Source organism: Marmota marmota, unplaced genomic scaffold, assembly GCF_001458135.2.
Source record: "Marmota marmota marmota unplaced genomic scaffold, marMar, whole genome shotgun sequence".
Lineage (NCBI taxonomy): Eukaryota > Metazoa > Chordata > Mammalia > Rodentia > Sciuridae > Marmota > Marmota marmota.
The window spans coordinates 52,846,737-52,866,552 of NW_025999842.1; the positions used below are offsets into that span (position 1 = coordinate 52,846,737).

At 38.4% G+C, this 19,816-nt stretch overlaps 1 protein-coding gene across 5 annotated transcripts in view; it reads right to left on the minus strand.

Moving 5' to 3' along the window:
- Window positions 1-2,042: 2,042 nt before the first annotated feature.
- Window positions 2,043-19,816, minus strand: part of Map3k5 (mitogen-activated protein kinase kinase kinase 5) — a 200,553-nt gene continuing 182,779 nt past the window's right edge. For all 5 annotated transcript variants that reach the window (XM_015501602.2, XM_048798823.1, XM_048798814.1 and 2 more), the window contains 5 exons: window positions 13,373-13,616; window positions 6,070-6,182; window positions 4,995-5,107; window positions 3,447-3,523; window positions 2,043-2,826 (listed from right to left, as the gene is read on the minus strand). In XM_015501602.2, the coding sequence (XP_015357088.1) occupies window positions 2,766-2,826; window positions 3,447-3,523; window positions 4,995-5,107; window positions 6,070-6,182; window positions 13,373-13,616 (608 nt within the window). In that variant the 3' untranslated portion in view covers window positions 2,043-2,765. The remainder of the gene's footprint in view (window positions 2,827-3,446; window positions 3,524-4,994; window positions 5,108-6,069; window positions 6,183-13,372; window positions 13,617-19,816) is intronic.

A 19,816-nucleotide genomic window follows, 5' to 3' on the forward strand; every position in this document is an offset into this window, starting at 1 on the left:
CACTCCCCCTGCATAACTGTTCTATTCCAAACCATCTTTCCAAGATCACTTCACTTCTCTGGGAAGATTTTCTTGATCCCTTCTGGCAGTTAGATGTAACTGGAGCACTTACTACACCACTGATGTTTCTGATGCGTCTTAATTCCACCTCTTACAGTGAACTTGAGTACTACCCAGTGTTTTTGAGTGAATGACAAGCCATCCCAATAGCAGGCAGCACCCGAGTCCTTACTATATGTGCCAAGTGTTGTGCTAAGCACCTCACCTGCCTTATTTATTTATTTTTGGCACTGGGGATTGAACCCAGGGGCACTTTACCACTGAGCCACATCCACAGTCCTTTTTTATTTGAGATAAGGTCTCACTAAATTCCTGAAGTTCTCTCTAAATTGCTGAGGCTGGCCTCAAACTTGATATCCTCCTGCTTTAGGTTACCGAGTCAGTGGGATTACAGGTAGGTGCCACAGCACTCAGCTCTTCTCTGAATCTTACAACAACCATATGAGGAAGGGATGTTACATCCATTTCATAGATGAGGAAACAGACACAGGGAGGCTAATTAATTTGCCTGGGATCACAAGCTGAGTGATAAGTTTTTTCCCAGGCTATGTTTGTAATGTCTGTAACAACCGATGAATATAACCATCTGACTACTACTTCTGTGGAAGTGGCTCTCCATTTCCCTCTTCAGGTGTCACCTGGAATTTCCTTTTTGGGATTGGATTGTGTTATAAAACTGGTATCTGCCCCATTCCAGACCAATAAAAAACAGTTAAAACAGTTTTTCTGAGGTGGTGACACACAATCTCTGGGGATGGAACTCGGGGCCTTGTCTGTGTTAAACATGAGTTTTAGCACTAAGCTATACTGTAGCCCAGGTAGCATCACTATCTTTAATCAACATCAAGCTCATTTTAACAGGAAGCTAGACTGAAAATCCTGGCCTCGATTGATGTTAAACGCCTTTATAGTGCAGACTTTTCCTGAACCGATTAGCAGAACTACCTACTTTTGTGCCCAAGACACAAAATGACAAAAGCCTAATGATGCTGACTTAGAAATGTATTATGAACCATGTAGGCATACAGGGACATGTGCCCACAGAGAAAGGGTAGGAGAAAAGTCCCAAAGAAAGACTGTATCACTGAGGAGTTAGTTGAAAAAGGGTAGCTTGAGCCTATATATATACAGTCCAAGAGAAACACTTGAGGATTGGAATTAGTGAGGGTACCCTGCATTTCAGTGTGAGTCTAATAAAACATCATCAAATTTAGACCTACTTCCTTTGAAATTTCCATACAAGGTGCAAGAGGCAACAATCTACCCTCCAAATTAGGATGTAAAATAAGATGTAGCTGTTTTATTGTTCCAGCTGTCAAATGAGAAAATATTTGTGATAATGTTTTGTATTCTCTAATGCAATGTAAGAAATACTGTATCTTAGTTTTCACTTAATGATGATTCCTATTATCAAAGACTTTTATGTGGGTCAAGTCATGATACACAAACAACTCTGTTACTTCTATCCTGTGTACTAATCAGATTCCTGTGTATGTAAGAAATTTATTTCATTCACCCATCTATTAGGACTTTTAGAATTAATCCTATTAACAAGGTCAGGCTCACAAAAATATAGTATTTAAGGGGCTGGGAAATGTAACTCAGTTGTAGAAGGCTTACCTACCAGACTGGGAGGCTCTGGGTTCAATTCCTAGTACTGAGGATAAAAAGAAAAAAAGCTTAAAAAAAAATCCCCAAATATGACAATTCGGGGTTATTAGGATGTTCTTTGCAGACCCCTTAAGATACATAATCATCATTCAAAATAACTTAGGGCTTTGAAAAAAACACATTGGCTTTCCTTTATTATCTTTCTTCTTCACTCTCTTTTTCATCTGCCTGTTGCCCCCTGAAAACAATTTGGACATCAGTTGTCCTTTGATTGTTTGAACAGAAGACAGATTCTACTTAAAGTTGAAGAAACAACTGGAAATTTAACACCATCATTTAGTTTGTGAACACAAAATAAGAATTCTTTGGAATTTATCAAAACAGTATGTTGGGAGTCTTTTTAATTTTAGAGTAAATATAACACAATGGGTTAACACAATGAATAGCTTTAGAACAAGCTAACATTACTATGATCCAGGCATGTGCAACTGGTACGTTCAGTAGTACATAAACAGACAAATGCACTCCAGGCCAGAAACATTAAGTTACAAAATACAGTCAATATTACAATTAATACAGATAGTAAAAACCATTGCTCTCAGATTCTGCACACTAAAAAAACATAAACTTTATACAATAACTGAAATTCTGCGTTTCTACTTCAATTCTTGGGCATATTACAGAACACACACAATCCTAAAAAGTTGTGGTCACATTTTGGTTTTGTTCCAGTGGTACACGATCACATGAAATGTTGTGTATCTGTTTCGTGTGAAATAAACATTTGGCTGAAGTGCAATAGCTGCTGAGTTAAAAATATCTCCATAAAAATGTTTAGACTAAAATAACCCTCGACATTAGAATTCTAATTAGGATTGTTTTGAGAGTCCTTATGAAGAGTCCTTAAGGATGTAGAAATAGAAGCAGTTAGGAAACTTCATAGTGTGTCTTGTCTATTTTTTTTTTTAACGAAAGTAAACAAATACTGGATTTAAAGTGCAGCTTCTCTCTTTCCCTTCGATTCTCCCTCCCCTAAGAAGATCAGTTCTGTATTAATTTTCAGATTCTCCACCGAAGATCAAATTGCATGGCAGTCAAGTGTGTTTGTCTCGAAAATCGATGATCGCCTTCCACAGTGTGCACAGCATACCTCCCCTGCGTGAAGACACAAGAACAAGGTGAAGAGAACGTTTCACTTGAAACACTGCCCTTGAAATATACAAGTGACTTCTTAAGTGTTCAGTTGCTTTGATGAGAACATGAAGATCCCCACATCTTATCAGTATTCTTTTTGTACATATTTTCTCATCATCTCTCCATTCCTTTCCTTTCCACTCCCACAAACTGCCAGGCCTCAAACCATCATTTTCTATTTCAGCATTTTTGAAATGTCTTCACAGAGGTGGGTGTAGTAGTAAAAGATATGCCTGGCCTGCTAGAGAAAACTCACAAATTGTCTCAGATGTTGCAGGTTTGGGGGTGGCAAACCATCCCCTCATCCTAGTGTTTATAAAAAGTATGAGACAATCATGAAACGTTGTCATACATGCATGGTCTTAGTCTGCATATTATTCAAGAAAAAATCTCCCTTCTACAGAAATACTAGTTTTGGAGTTCTCAAAAAAGCCTGGCCCAGTTAAGTTTACCCAGGGTGGCTGAAAACAAAAGAGCTGTGCCAATGGGCACAGAGCTAGCTAGAGACCTAGGGCAGGAACTTTCTTCGATTTCAGCACAGCGCTCGTTCTGCCGTCACAACTTAGAAAGAAAAGTGGTACCTTAGTCTGAGGCATTTTAAATCATCGCGAGTAACATAGTAGAGGACATCCACGAGTGTATAATCCTCAGCCAGAAACTGTAGAGAAAGTTGAGCATATGCAGAAAATAAGTGTCTTATGTACTTTTTAAAAATTAACTCTGTCCATAACACAAACACTGGCAATGATTAAAAATGAATCTACAAGGAAATCCACTGAAAACACCATATTCAGGAATGATCAGAAAAAAAGGCTTCCCCACTACAAAGAATTACAAAGAGATGCATCCGTGACTTCCAAACGCATGGACTAAAGGGACACAATTTCTGAATGGGTTTCTAAGGAACAGAGAAGGCTCACTTGCAGTTCCATCTGGGGCTCATAGACCCTTGTTTGTACTGCAGAGGCTTGGTGCTGTGTAGCTCTGTTTTTACTCAAGTAGACAGAAATGTTCCTAGAGAGTTACTGCTTATGCTTAGTCTCCGAACTTACTTTTTCATGGCTATTGAAATTGACTTTCTTAGAATTCACTACAAAATCCACAGTCCTAGTTTAAAAACTGAAGCTTTTCAATTTTAAGTCAAACAAAGGGGCAATGATTTAGTGGATCATTAATCATTACTCCTCAATTGTGATTTGAGCGTAAGTTAGAGGGATACATATTTTGGAGAACTTGATTGGATGCATTATTTCCCACTGGCAAGAGCGTTGTTTCAGCTTAGTTAGCAGCAACTTGTGAATGCAGACTTCTAAGGAGACCCCAGATTTTATTTAGAGGTCCAACTGATTAACAAGGAAGAAGACATCTTTTAGCTCTTGAAAAATTTAAATATAAAACTGAAATCAATATAACATTAAAAGGTCCTTTCTATCAAGTAATAAGATCACCTCTTAATGTGTATATGTGTTTACACATACATATAATTTTAATACACAAATGTCTACTCGGGCTCACCATAAAAGTCTATAATGATCAAAGAGGAATTAGGTCATTACAGATATAATATAGTTTGTAGAGAAAACATTTCTGACATACATTCACTAAGAAGCTCTATTTTAACAAATATCCACTGCCCAGAGAATTAAAAATCTAACAAACAAAAATATTAGCCAGAGAACAGCTTTTTTCTTTCAGTTCTTTTTTGACCGCCCCCCTTCCTTATTTTAAATTCAAAACCATTAAAATCCCTAATGGCTGTGACTAGCAATGCTTTTGCCTGCCTTCTTATTTTTGTACATTCTGCACCCCAACCCCCAAAAGATCTTCCCCTATTTGTAGACACCCAAAATATCTACCTACAGGTGGCCTACTTTATTCTCCATATTTCTTTGTGTTCATCCATAACCTTCCAGGAGAACCTTCCCTAACCTCCCCCTCCCCCCAAAACTTTTCCTTCATAGAATTAACAGTGAATAATTATTTTTTTAATCTGTGGAATTATCTGCCAGCTGGATCTGATCTGCTGCTCAATATAACCTCTGTGCCTAGAATATGCCAGGCAGGCAGCAGGCCCTTGACATTATGACACAAAGTGAAAGAATACGGGTCCCACAGATGGTTTTCTTTACCCGACTTATAGTGTCCTCATCAGCTCCATTTTCTCTCAGCCAGTCAGTAAGCTCAGAATCTTCAGTGGTTGTGCCAGGAGAGTTCAGGTGACACACAGCCAACCCAGGAATATCTAGAACCAGATTTGAGAGGGACATTCTTAGCGTCACCTACCAGAGGTCTTCTGATCCCCTCAAGGTACCCAGACATTTGTGGATACTTATTAAAAGATTTCACTCTATCAAGAGAATAGTTAATGGGAACCACTGAGACTGGCAGTATAAACAATAATATAAACAGAAGACTAGTTAGTCCATTAGTGAGTGGAGAGTCAGAAGCAATAATGTGAGATACTTCCACATCACTTTCATAGTTTCTTAGAATAAACTTTGTGGCTTTGTGTTTTTCAAGCAACAAATATGAAAACAACAGAGAACTGTATAATTATAATAATTGATTTTTTTCACTATTTATAATAATATGGAAGATCCAAATATTTGAACCAATAGCTAATTTTCTTTTAAATTGGCTAAGTAACATTTCCTAAAGATTATCTTTCACCATCAATTTCTCATGGAGTAGATTTCTTCAAAGTTTCAACCCATGACTTTTTATTGTTGTACCTTGTTCAATTTAAGCCTCTTCAAATTATAAGGGGAAAAAAGAGGTAGAATACACCAAATACAAATGCAAAACAAAATAGTGTTATTTTATTCTAAATCTCATTGTGAAATTTTAAAAAGAAATAAAGATAAAAAATGTGGAAAGCCCTATTTACCTCAATAATATATAATCTCAGGAAAGGTAACTATGAATCATCCATTTTTACTACACTTGTAAGAAATGATAATTTCCAAGGCTCAGAGGTAGAATGCTTGCCTAGCATGCACAAGGGCCTGGTCCATCCCTAGCACCTCAAAAAAAAAGTTTGTTACAGTTAAGAATTGGCTTTTTTTTTTCCTATGGCAAATTCCACTTGTCATTGTGGTAGAAGGGACAGATGCTAGGCCATGCAATAAAACTGCCTGTTGGTCTTATCAGCTTTTCATGGCAGCCTGGTTGAACAGTATTACTTCAAAATTTTCTGTTATTCACCTATTGGTTGGGACTTTAGCTTCAGGTGTTTGATTTCTTGATCTTTTTCTTCAATTGCTCGATGAAGGAGTGCTTGTAATTCTTTCTCTTTCCGAACCAATTCTTCCAGTAATCTGCAGAAGAAAATAACATTGGATGAGGGGATCATAAAGCTGGAGGTGAGAGAGTGATATTCTGGACACCAGCTTCTCAAGCTACAATAAGCACAGACACCCCTAGGATTTTATGAAAATAAAGATTCTGACACGGTAGCTCTGGGGTGAGCTCAGAGACTGCATGTCTGAACAGCTCCTAGGCAACACTGATTTTGCAGCGCCTCAGCCTCCTCCCCTCAATCCAGCAGCAAAGTTCTGGAAGACTGAACTTTGAGGCAAGAATTCAAAAACATCCTCCCAGATGGTTCTCTACAATCTTCAGAGATACGGTTCTACTATTTCTTATTATGACAATAAGTGTCAAAAATATAAATATGGGGTGTTAATTTTACATGTAAGACCTCTCATCAAAAACAGTTGTTAAGCCAGGTGTGGTGGTGCTTGCCTATAACCCCAGTGACTCCAGAGGCTGAGGCAAAAGGATCATGAGTTCAAGGCCAGCCTCAGCAACTTAGTAAGACCCTTAAAAAAAAAAAAAAGTATGTGTGTTGGGGGCTGGGAATGGAGCTCAGTGGTAGAGCACTACTGGGTTCAATCCAAATTGGTAAATACAAATAATATCATAATCAATGAAAAACAAAAAGGTAATCACTTTCCTTAAGTGATAAAAATTTGAGGAATATTTTTAGATGAGGTTGCCTAGACTATCTGGCACATGGCAAGTGCTCAATAAATGTTAATGATTGTTGCTGCTCCTATTCTTCTCACTTCCGGGAGGTAGGGTAGGGTTGGCAAAGTGGGTAAAAAGACAGCTGTGTTCCTGGTACTTTTAGCTTTTGGTTGACATTTGATGCAGCCTCCAACAAACAAGGAGAAATAATATTCATAACAGTTCTTACCATGGGAGGTTCACTGTGCAACAGAGAATCAACTAGAAACCTACTCTCCATGTCCAACACTGTTTCTTGGAGAAAACATTCCAAGTTATGAAAAGAGATGTTCAATTTCTCTATTTCTTAGAAAAATATCTTTGTATAACTTGAATTCAGAATTATAATAGTTTAAAGTATATAATTATTAGTAAGATCACTAAGATAAATTATTGCATACATTTTTCTCTTAACGAGTTATCTTTGTTTCATTTTCTGACTATGGATAGATTTAACTCAGGACCATGTTCCATCCAAAAGTTTGTTTCTGCAGATGGGTCTGGGCTTGTGCCCAGTTCAGATATGCACTTCCTGTGTTAATCTTAGATAAATTACCTAATGTCCCTGGACTTTAAGTTTTCTCACTTGTAAAACTAAGAAGGAAATCTTGCAGAAAGGATTACTATAAGCATTGAATGGGAAAGCACAGGTTAAGTGCCTGGCTTCTAGTAAGGGTTGTTCTGTGCCCTGGTGCAGCCTCAGGCCCTAGAAAACAGTCCTGCAAGGGCTGAGCGGGGGCTCCTGTCCGGTCTCCCAAGCTCCACCCCATTCCCACAGGACTTAAGGATGGAAGAAGGACTATAACCAAGTAGATAGGAGAGTGGGTCAAAAATAAAGCACAATGAGAGGCAGAGAAGGTGGTTGAGGAAGAAAGGTAAACAAAGTCACCTGCAGAGTAAACATGCTGAACCAGCATGAATGGAAAGCAAGAGGAGAAAGCAGAGGGCATGGGGGATACTTTTTATATTCTTCAGTATAAATGATACTTGAACAATGGACAGCATGCTCTGAATGATTTTTTTAAGCTAGCCATTTTTTGGTCTGGTACATATATTTGTCTATCTTGATGATCTCCATGTATGGAATAGTAATGGCATTGTCTTATTGTTTTCTCAAACACAAGGACATTTTCTAGAATTTTATGCATGTTTGCCTAGGCTACATTCTTTTTTATATTTAAAAGCCAGAACTTAGCTGGGTGTGGTGGTGCATGTCGGTAATCCCAGCAGCTCTCAGGAGGCCTCAGCAACATCGAGGCGCTAAGCAACTCAGTGAGACCTTGTCTCTAAATAAAATATAAAACAGGGCTGGGGATGTGGCTTAGTGGTTGAGTACCCCTGAGTTCAATCCCTGGTACCCCCATCCCTCCCCCAAAATGCCAGAACTTAGCATTGGAATCACAGCATTGACAGGCCACCTAATTTGTCCCAAATCCAGCTCTTAAAATTATTTATCTTCAGTATATATCCAATCCACCAGTTTTAGTTTTACTTTGGGTTCAGTTAGTAGGGAAATATTTTGTAATGAAGGTAATTGTTTGCCTTTGTGTTCTAGAAAAGTATGGCAAGGATCTTCCGTGAGGTCAAAAACTCAGATGAATTGATAGAATTGTATGATAGAGAAATCAGCTAACCAGTCAGCTGCTTCCAAACTGGGGTTTAATAATGTTCTTCCATCTACTTGTGTGTAAATTTATAGAACATTTTCTGACAGCATATTCTTAAATAGAAATAAAATATACATTTTGTTTTTGCCATTTAGAATTATTGATGTTCTAATAATGAAGAGCTGGATACGTCTGACTTACCTTCATTAGTGATCATCCTAAAATCTTTTTTTTTTTTTTTTTTTATATTGGGGATTGAACCCAGAAGTACTTAACCACTGAGCCACATCCCCAGTCCTTTTTATTTTTTATTTTGAGACAGGGCCTTGCTAAATTGCTGAGGCTGGCTTTGAACTTGCAATCCTTCTGCCTCAGCCTCCACAGCCACTGGAATATAGACATGGGCCACCATGCCCAGCTGATCATCCTAAATATTATAAACTTAAATTTTTTAAAAAATTATTTATTTACTCTAATTTGTTCTACATGACAGTAGAATGCATTTCAATTCATATTACACAGACAGAGCACAATTTTTCATGTCTCTGGTTGTACACAGAGTCACACCATTCATGTCTTTATATATGTATTTAGAGTAATGACTGCCATATGATTCTACCCCCTTTCCTACCCGTATGCCCCCTCCCTTCTCTTCCTTCCCCTTTGCCCTATCTAGAGTTTGTCTATTCCTTCCATGCTCCCTCACCATCCCCATTATGAATCAGCATCTTTATATCAGAGAAAACATTCGGCTTTTGGTTTTTGGGGATTGGCTTACTTAGCATTATAATCTCCAACTACATCCATTTACCTACAAATGCTGAGTAATACTCAATTATGTATATATATCACATTTTCTTTATCCATTCATCTACTGAAGGACATGAAAGGACTTAAAAACAGCATACTACAGGTACGCAGCCACATCAATGTTTATAGCAACACAATTCATAAGCTTAAGATTTTTTAGCACGAGAACTACAACCTTTCCTGAAAGCAACCACACATCTTCTAGATTCATTTCACAATATACATACATTTGACCCAGCTATTCCCCTTCTTGGTCTATTCCCTAAAGACCTAAAAAGAGCATGCTACAGGGACACTGCTACATCGATGTTCATAGCAGCACAATTCACAATAGCAAGACTGTGGAACCAACCTAGATGCCCTTCAATAGACGAATGGATAAAAAAAATGTGGCATTTATACACAATGGAGTATTACTCTGCATTAAAAAATGACAAAATCATAGAATTTGCAGGGAAATGGATGGCATTAGAGCAGATTATGCTAAGTGAAGCTAGCCAATCCCTAAAAAACAAATGCCAAATGTCTTCTTTGATATAAGGAGAGTAACTAAGAACAGAGTAGGGACGAAGAGCATGAGAAGAAGATTAACATTAAACAGGGATGAGAGGTGGGAGGGAAAGGGAGAGAGAAGGGAAATTGCATGGAAATGGAAGGAGACCCTCAGGGTTATACAGTGGAGGGGGTAGAGAGAGAGGAGGGGAGGGGAGGGGAGAGGTGGGGAGGGGGGATGGTGGAGGATGGGAAAGGCAGCGGAGCACAACAGACACTAGTATGGCAATATGTAAATCAATGGATGTGTAACTGATGTGATTCTGCAATCTGTGTATGGGGTGAAGGTGGGAGTTCATAACCCACTTGAATCAAAGTGTGGAATATGATATATCAAGAAATTTGTAATGTTTTGAACAACCCACAATAAAAAATTAAAAAAATAAAAAAAAAAAAAAGAAAATTAAAAGGACCAATACACACACAACCGGTCCCTGCTTTCAGTTACTCAATGCCTGTACTAGATCACCATCCTTTCTTCAATTCATGCATGAAGCAAATGCTGTAGCCCATCTTACTTTCTAAGGGCAACAGAGAAACTGTGGAAGATACTACTGAAAAAAGACAAAGGAGCCAATGATCCTATAGATTTCACAGATTCAACTGTAACTATAGAGAAAACACACCAATGTGTGGGCCATTACAAAAAATGCAGAAAAGTGATTATCTTAAGTGTTTTTCATCAATTATGATATTATCCATATTGACCTTGTGTGTGTGTATGTGTGGTACTGGGGGTTGAACCCAGGAGCACTTTACCAGTGAGCTCCATCCCCAGCCCCTTTTTATTTTTTTTATTTTGAGATAGTCTCACAGTTGCTGAGGCTGGTCTTGAATTTAGTAAGGGCATGTGGCAAATCCTACTCTTCTAAGAGGGATGGGCAGACTTGAGAAGCAGGATTTCAGCTGGGGCCAAGAAAGCCTCAGAAAAGAAATGTGAAGATGTGAAGAAAGCAGCTGGAAAAGAGCAGCCTTTGGGGACAGCTGATGGCACAAGCATGACAGGCAGAAGGCAGTGCCAGGTGGTGAACAAGAGGTCAACGAAACGGGCCAGGGAGAGAAGGGAAGGAGTGTGTATCCAGCTGTACCTAGGGAGGCAGGTCCTGTTGACATGGCCAGGGTGTGTCGAGGAGAGGCCCAGAGCCAGAGGAGCAGATCTACCAGCTCTTTGGTAAACAAAGTAGCTTTACTATCTGTATAATTCTGACGAGAAGCCAGGAGCAGGAGGGCTGGACTAAAGCAGTAACATGGGAACTCTCCTCCTCCAGAGATCAGAGCAGGGGTCCAAAAAACAGCCCCACTCGGGACTGGTGACAGTAAACTACAGAGAAGTGACTAAAGATAGCATTTATTATAATGGACGGGGTGTTAGAACTGGACTAATGCTTGAGAAGAGGAGTGAGGGACACCAAGATTTAAATGAAGTCTCAGAAAAGACCCACGTTCTTTAAGAGTTGGGTTTCTGAGCCTGAGATTGGGATATGAAGTCAGAGAGCCAATTTCCCTTCATTAAAAAAAAAGTTTCACCAGGAGCAGTGGCGCATGCCTGTAATCCCAGTGGCTTGGGAGGCTGAGGCAAGAGGATCACCAGTTGAAAGCCAGTCTCAGAAACTTAGTGAGGACCTAAGCAACTCAGTGAGACCCTGTCTTTAAATAAAATTTAATAAAGGACTGGGGAAGTGGCTCAGTGGTTAAATGCCCCTGGGTTCAATTCCCAGAACCAAAAAATAAGGTCACTACGTAAATCATAGAAGATGAATCTATATAGATTTACTAAATCATGCAACCAAAATTCGTGTTTCTGAATGTCAGATAAATTTTGCACTAAGTTTGGAATCCAAGTTTTACTTTAAAAACCTCACTGAGCATGGTGGCATATGCCTGCCACCGACTATTGCCAGCTACTCAGGAGGCTAAGGCAGGAGGATCCCAAGTTCAACACCAGCCTCAACAATTTAGCAGGACCCTATCTCAAAATTTAAAAATTAAAAATTTTTATAAAAACCCAGAACTTATGACTAGAAATAAGATTTTTTAATATCCTTGTGAACTAGAATTTTTAACTAAGTTTTCGAAATATTGAACACCTTTTCCTGATTCACTAAAAAAATAACAAAACTTTTTTGTTAACCCAGAGCCATAAAGTCAGTTCCCACGTGTCAATGGTAGCCAGTACAGGAAGCTATAAATCATAAAGATTCAGACCTTGAACTGTACCAACATCTGTGAAGAACAGGAAGTATTTACTCTTCACTTAAAAACCTGATCGTGTGGAACAGCATACTATACTACAGGGATACAGCCACATCAATGTTTATTGCAGCACAATTCACAATAGCTAAACTGTGGAACCAACCTATATGCCCGTCAGTAGATGAATGGATAGGGAAACTTTGGTATATATACAAAATTGAACATTACTCAGCATTTAAAGAGAATAAAATCATGGCATTTGCAGGTAAATGGATGAAGGTGGAGAATATAATGCTAAGTGAAGCTAGCCAATCCCAAAAAAACAAATGCCAAATATTTTCTCTGATATAAGGAGGCTGATTCATAGTGGGGTTGGGAGGGGAAGCATGTGAAGATGAGATGAAATCTAGATAAAACAGAGGGGCAAGGGGTGGGTAAAAAAGGAAGGGAGGGGCAAGAGGTGGGTAAAAAAGATGGTGGAATGAGATGGACATCATTTCCCTAAGTAGATGTATGAAGACACGAATGGTGTGAATATACTTTGTATACAACCAGAAATATGAAAAAAATGTGCTCTATATGTGTAATATGAATTATAATGCAATCTGCTGTCATATATAACAAATTTTTAAAAAAACTGATTGTGTGGTTTCTATGCTACCAAATTCTCAAAGAAAAATTACAGTCCAGGCATGTCACAGCATATTAAAAACAGAATGGAATCATAAGTGCGTTCATCTATCATCTTTTCAATGTTCTAAAGTGCAAAGTTCGTTTTGCCCCCTCAAGCAGAAATCTTCTCCTGAAAGAACTCGATATTCCAAATCCTGGGCTTTCAAGAATGTGGGCTCTCTGTATCTTTCAGCTATCTATGGGAAGGAACATGCTGCTCTAAGTCTTTGGGTGGCAAGACAGTCTAGGAGGGTGCAACTTCGTTACTCTGAAATTTTCAGTGCACTTGGAGATAAAGCACCAACTGAAGAAATGGTATCAGTCTGGGTGTAGCCCAGTGTTAGACTCGCCCCCTTCTGCATGAGGCTCTGGGTTTGATCCCCAGCACTATCAAAAAATAAATAAACAACAACAACATCAACAAAAGGTGCTGAAGAAGGCTTGAAACGGGAGGGGCAGAAAGTGGTATCCGGCAAAAGAGACTACTTTTATAAAGAAAGGCATTTAATCAAGTGTATATACATGAATGAGATAAAGGAATCATATTTTCTATGTCCTGTGGATCAGGCTTTTTTTAAAAAAAAATTACCAATAACTTTTATTTTATTTTTTATATCAGGCTTTTAAAGTTGATCAAAAACACACTCAGCTTCCAGGGAACCTACCTGTTAGTTTCTATCTTCATCCTTCCAAGCTGCACGTTCAGTGATCGGTGAGCGCTCTGGGAATCGTGGGACACAGTGGAGCTGAGTGTGCTCACCCCTGAGGTAGCCACAGCGTCTTCAATGACAGCCTGGGCTCTTCTGACAGTTTGATTTGAAGGTGGTTCCTCATGGTCATCTTCTACATCCAGGTCTTCTGGATCGGCAGTATCACTCTCAGATGCCAGGCTAAAATGTGGCCTCAGTTCTGTTTGGCACAATATCAACAAATAGAGTTAATAAAGCAGGACTCATTGCCTTCCTGTCTTAAGATATGAATATCAATCCTCCCACAAGCTATAAGATATGCATTCCAAACGGCTCCTCTAAAAGTAAGGATTTCTGTGCATTAATTCAGATTTGTTCTGCCAATGAATATATAAAATTTACAGGCTGAAGAAACTCAGAATGACTTAATTCAAACAAAAGAATGTTCACATCGTAGATAAAGGCTAAAATCTGAAAAACAGAAAATGACATAAAAACCTACTAAGAAAAAATATTTTAAATGCTTATGCAAGTGAAATTCATTTTTACTACCTGGCAACCCACCCCCCCCCTTTTTTTTTTGGAGACAAGGAATCCCTTTATTGCCCAGGTTGGCCTTGAACTTGTGATCCTCCTGCCTGAGTCTCCTGAGAAGTTTGGATTATAGGCGTGTGTCATCACAACTGGCAATATCCGGAAACCATTAACTTGCTTAGAAATAAGGAAAGTGTAATGTACAGAGATTACAGAGACAAAAGTAAATACCATGTTTTTTTCCTATAACATTTAAAATGCAAGGGAACTAGTTCCTCCTAATGGTCCATTAGAAGGAATAATTTAAGTGAAATCTGGGTGGCAGAAATGCCCTGATTTTGTCACCAACATGGTCTGTCACATGGAACTTTTTACTGGCTCATAGAAACCACTGAGAACCTGATGAAAGTCAGAGAAACTCTCCCCAAAGAAAAATACATCCATAAAACATTTTACCTAGAATTCTTAGCTATATACAGACTTCCTAAAGCCTTCCCAAGAGTCCATGAACCACAGGTTAAGAAACTGTGCAAGGGCTCGGGATACAGCTCAGTTGGTAAAGTGCTTGCCTCACATGCATAAGGTCCTGGCTTATGGTCCTGCATAAGGTCCCAGCACCACAAAAAGAAAAAAAAAAAGAAAAAAAGAAACTGTGTGAATATTTAAAGTCATCTGATCCTTGATAAAGGTGCCAAAAACATTGGAAAAAAGACAGCCTTTTTAACAAATGGTGCTGAAAAAATTGGTTATCCATCCATATGTAGAAGAATGAAATTAGACCCTTATCCCTCACCCTGCACAAAATCAACTCAAAATGGATAAGACTTAAGAATTAGACCAGAAACTATGCAACTCCTAGAGGGATCACAGGGCCAACACTCTAGCATATAGGTACAGGCAAAGACTTTCTTAATAAAATCCCTTAGGCTCAGGAAATAAAATGCCCAGATTTAATAAATGGGATGACATCAAATTTAAAAGCTTCGGCACAAAAGGAAATAAGAATGTGAAAAGAGAACCTACAGAATGGGAGAAAAACTTTGCTATCTATTCTTCTGACAGAGGAATAATATCTAGAATATATAAAGATCACAGAAAAGTTAACAAAAACCTCCCAAATAACCTAACTAATATATTGGCAAGTGAATTAAATAGACACTTCTCAAACGAACAAATACAAATGGTCAACAAATATATGAAAAATATCCAACATCATTAGAAATTACTACACTGAGATTTCATCTCATACCAGTCAAAATGGTAGTCATCAGGAATACAAACAATAATAAATGCTGGAGAGGATATGGAGAAAAAGGAACACTTTTACACTGCTGGTAGAATTGTGAATTAGCATAACCACTATGGAAATCATCATGGAAGTTCCTCAAAAGAGTAGGCATGGAACCACCAGGTGACCCAGCAATACCACTCCTCAGTATATATCTTAAAGAATTACAGTCATCAAACTACAGTGATACATGCATATCTATGTTTACAGCAGAACAACCCACAATAGCCAAACTATGAAACCAGTCTAGGTGTCCATCATTGGATGAATGGATAAAGAAACTGTGGTATACATTCACAATGGAGTTTTAATTCAGCCATAAAGAAGAAAGAAATTATGTTATTTGTAGGAAAATGAATGAAACTAGAGATCATTATGTTAAGCAAAATAAGCCCACATCAGAAGGCCAAGGGTCAAATGTTTTCTGTCAGATGTATAAGCTAGAGAGGAAAAAGAAAAAGGAGAGTGGGGAGGCAGGGATCTCATGAAAATCAAAGGAAAATTTTTAAAAAATTTAATTAAAAAAAAAAAAAAGAAAAAGAAAATCAAAGGGAGACCAGCATAGAAAAGGGACCAAGGGGTGAGAGTGGGGCGAGAGGGAGGAAGTGCTGGGGAAGGATGTTGGCTTAAATGTATTATTACTTTGTGTGCATGTGTGAATATGTAACAGCTAACCATTATGTACAACTATGATAAAAAACAGGGAAAGAGAAAAAACATGGTCAAAAAAAGAACCTGTGTGGAGGAGGGGAGTGCAACAGGAGCCATGGAAAACCCCATCCCACCACTCCAAGCCGGCTACGACAGCAGGGTCACTGAAGGCCTGCAGGCCGGTCCTCTAGGTAACTGTTCTGTCTTCACCTACTTGACCCGTGTACAGGTGTAGCTAGCCCTTTAAATCTTCACCTGCTGCTTTTCTTCTCATAGCCATTTTGTTTACTGCTGTCCCCAGACAAGCCAAACTAGGATTCTATCCTTCACATTTTTTCTTACTCTCATTCATCTAGAAAGTACTAGGCTGGGGATATAGCTCAGTTGGTAGAGCGCTTGCCTCTCAGGCACAAGGCCCCAGATTCAATTCCCAGCACCACCAAAAAAAAAAAAAAAAAATTTAAGTACCTATAATGTGTAATGACAAACTCCACCCTTCTGGCCCCAATCCTGTTATATTCAGAAGGTCCTGGATATGCCTGTTGGGCAGGAACTGAAAATCTAACAATCTAACTCATCAACTTTTGCTCAAAACAAAAACTAGATTGTCCCCAGAGCCAGGTTTATCTCTTTCACTAAATTAAAAAAGAAGTGCTTTACTGCAGCTTTTAAAAATGTATAACATACACTGGGCACAGTGACACACATCTATAATCCCAGTGGCTTGGGAAGCTGAGGTGAGACCGTAAGCAACTTAATGAGACTCTATCTCAAAATAAAAAAATAAAAATAAAGGACTGGGAATGTGGCTCAGGGGTTAAGCACTTCTAAGTTCAACCCCCAGTACCAAAAATCAATAAATAACATAACATAAAATTTACCATCTTGACCATTCCTAAGCACACAGTTCTGTAGTATTAAGTATATTCACATGGTTGGGCAACCTGTCTCATTTTGCATAACAGAAACTCAACACCCATCATACAATAACTCCCTATTTCCTCCTCCCCCCAGTCTTGGGAACTACCATTCTACTTTCTGTTTCTATGAATTTGACTACTCCAGGTGCATCCTATGAGTGGAATCACACAGTATCTGTCTTTCTGTGACTGGTTTATTTCACTTCACATGTCTTCAGTGGTCATACATGTTGCAACCTGTGTCAGAATTTCTTCCCTTTTTAAGGCTTCATAATATTCCACTGAATTTATTTACCACCTTTTGTTTATCCATTCATTTGGTGACAGATACTTGGGTTGCTTCCACCTTTGGGCTGTTACAAATATGCTGCTATGAACACGGGTATGCAATAACTGAGATCCTGTTTTTAGTTCTTTTGAATACATACCCAGAAAAAGAATTACTGGACCACAACTGGCTGTTTTCCACAGGGGCTGCACATTTACCCCCTGATTTCCAGTGCACAATATTTCCAGTTTCTCTACATTCTTACCCCTTAGCTCTCAGACTAACCACACTTTACCTTTACTCTGCTTTCCACTTTATCTCCTCTTTTCCCCAAATCCCATTTCCTTCATTTTCTAATCTTTATGCCCTTTATTCCATTTACTAATTTTTCTATATAGCAGAAGGTATTTAGTTTTGTAAACCAAGAACTTAACATGTTAAGCTTTCAAAAAAAAAAAAAATCTTGGTAGAATGAAAGAGTTACCCTATTAGGATTGTATTTCCTCAAAAATTTAAAATAGTACAATTCTAGGTTAAGTTAGAAGATTAGGACTTAGAAAATTTTCTAAAATTATTCTTAAGTTTCATTCACAGTTTCTAAACTGTTTTTTTTTTTTGTAATTATTCAAAAGTTTTAGAGTTCTTTTGATTATAATCTCACTTTTTAGGAGGAAAATTTTTTGATGTTTATTTATCTTAAATATCCCTTAACTCCATATCCTTTAAATTATCATTTTATATATGTACAAATGACTACAAAAATTCTTTCAAATAATTTGAAAAGTAGAAAATTATAAGCTAATGCAATGTCTGCCTATTTTGGTCTTTTGGGGGTGGCTCCCTGAGTACATATCATCAGTGTAGACACTGTAAAATATGCCTGTGAAACAGAGCGTCTGGTCCTGGTCCTCAAGGAAGTAACACTAAAGTAGAAATAAGACTAATGAACAATGGGGCTGAGGGTGTGGCTCAGTGGTAGAGTACTTGTCTAGCATGTGTGAGGCACTGGGTTCGATTCTCAGCACCACATATAAGTAAATGAAAGAATAAAATAAAAGTCCATCCACGAATGGTGTGAAAAACTTTGTGTAAAATCAGTGAATCGAAAAATTGTGCTCTATGTATTATATGCATTCTGCCATCATTTATAACAAATTAGAATAAATAAGTAATTTAATAAAAAATAAAAGTCCAGCCCAGCGGGTTGGGAATGTGGCTCAAGTGGTAACGCGCTTGCCGGGCATGCACAGGACGCTGGGGTTTGATCCTCAGCACCACATAAAAAATAAAATAAAGATGTTGTGTCCACCGAAAACTAAAAAATAAATATTAAAAACCTCTCTTTCTCTCTCTCTCTCTCTTTAAAAAAATAAAAAATAAAAGTCCATCAACATCTAAAAAAAAAATTTAAAAAAAGTGGACAAATGTACAGAAGAGTCCTAGGAGCATGCACAAAAATAACATGGAATGACAAGTGCCAGTTAATACAGCTAAAAGCATCTTACAAGACCTCAGGCACAGATCTAGTTCCATGTGTGATTTACATGTGCATTGAATAGATGAAGTAGAGGAAGTGCTAATTCTCTCTTTTCTTGACCTGGAACATTTGTCTCTCCTGCTCTCAGGCATCAGTGCTCCTGGGTCTCAGGCCTTCAACCTCTGACAGGGAGTTCCAGCCACAGCTTCCTTCATTTTTTAGGCGTTTAGACTTGGAGTGAACTGTACCCTGGCTCTCTTTCTTCTCCACTCTCCAGACAACAAATCATGGGGCCTCTTGGCTTCCGTAATCATAAGAGTCAATTCCCATAATAAGCCCTCTTCCCCCATCCTGGCTGGCTTTGAACTTGCGATCCTCGTGCCTCAACCTCCCAAGAGGCTGGGATGAAAGGTGTGCACCACCACACCGGGCTGAAGACACTCATTTTATAATAGTTTCTTTGCACTTAGATTGTGAAACAAAATCTTTAGGCCATTTGGAAAATTGATTGAACCGTCCTATGACGGAAATCACTTTGTCTTGTCCACATATTCCACCACTTTCATACTGGGGTAGATAATGTATATTGGCTTGCCCTACCCTGAGAGAAATTTTTAAAAAGTACCTTTTCAATGTAATTCTCCACTAAAATTTTCCACTTTAAAAGAAAAAAGCTGTCCAACAGTACCTCCAATCAAAATCAGAAATTCTTAGTAGCCTCAAGAAAACCAATTTCCTGGTGGAAAGACAACTTTCTTTAGCTGGCACGTCCCACAGAGAATGTGCCTTGTTCCGTGCAGGCTTGTTTGTCTAGCAGCGTGCAGCCCAGGACACCCACGAGGAGAGCTCCCCGCCACATTCTTCCTGGGGCCCTCCATAGCTTTACAGCTTCCCCCACAGTGTGATCACCAGTTCCTTTTGCTTTTTAATTGTTTTATTTTGGAAGAATTTTAGATTTACAGAAATACTGCAAAGAAAGCGAAAAAAAAATCCTGGTATATAATCTCTGGCTCTATCTAATACATCTGGCATAACTATGGTAGATTCCTCAAAACCAAGAAATTAAACTTGGCACAATGCCTTCACTAAGCTGCAGACTTTGCTCTGATTTTTCCAGTTTTTTACTAATATTCTTTTTCTATTCCAGGATACCAACAGCATTTAGGTAATCAGCATTAAGTTGTTTTTTTAAATCACCAAATCATTCATGTGCTACTCAGCTATTTCAAAATGTAATCCCTTTCTCTTTTGCTCTTTTAGACATCCTTAATGCTTCACTTGC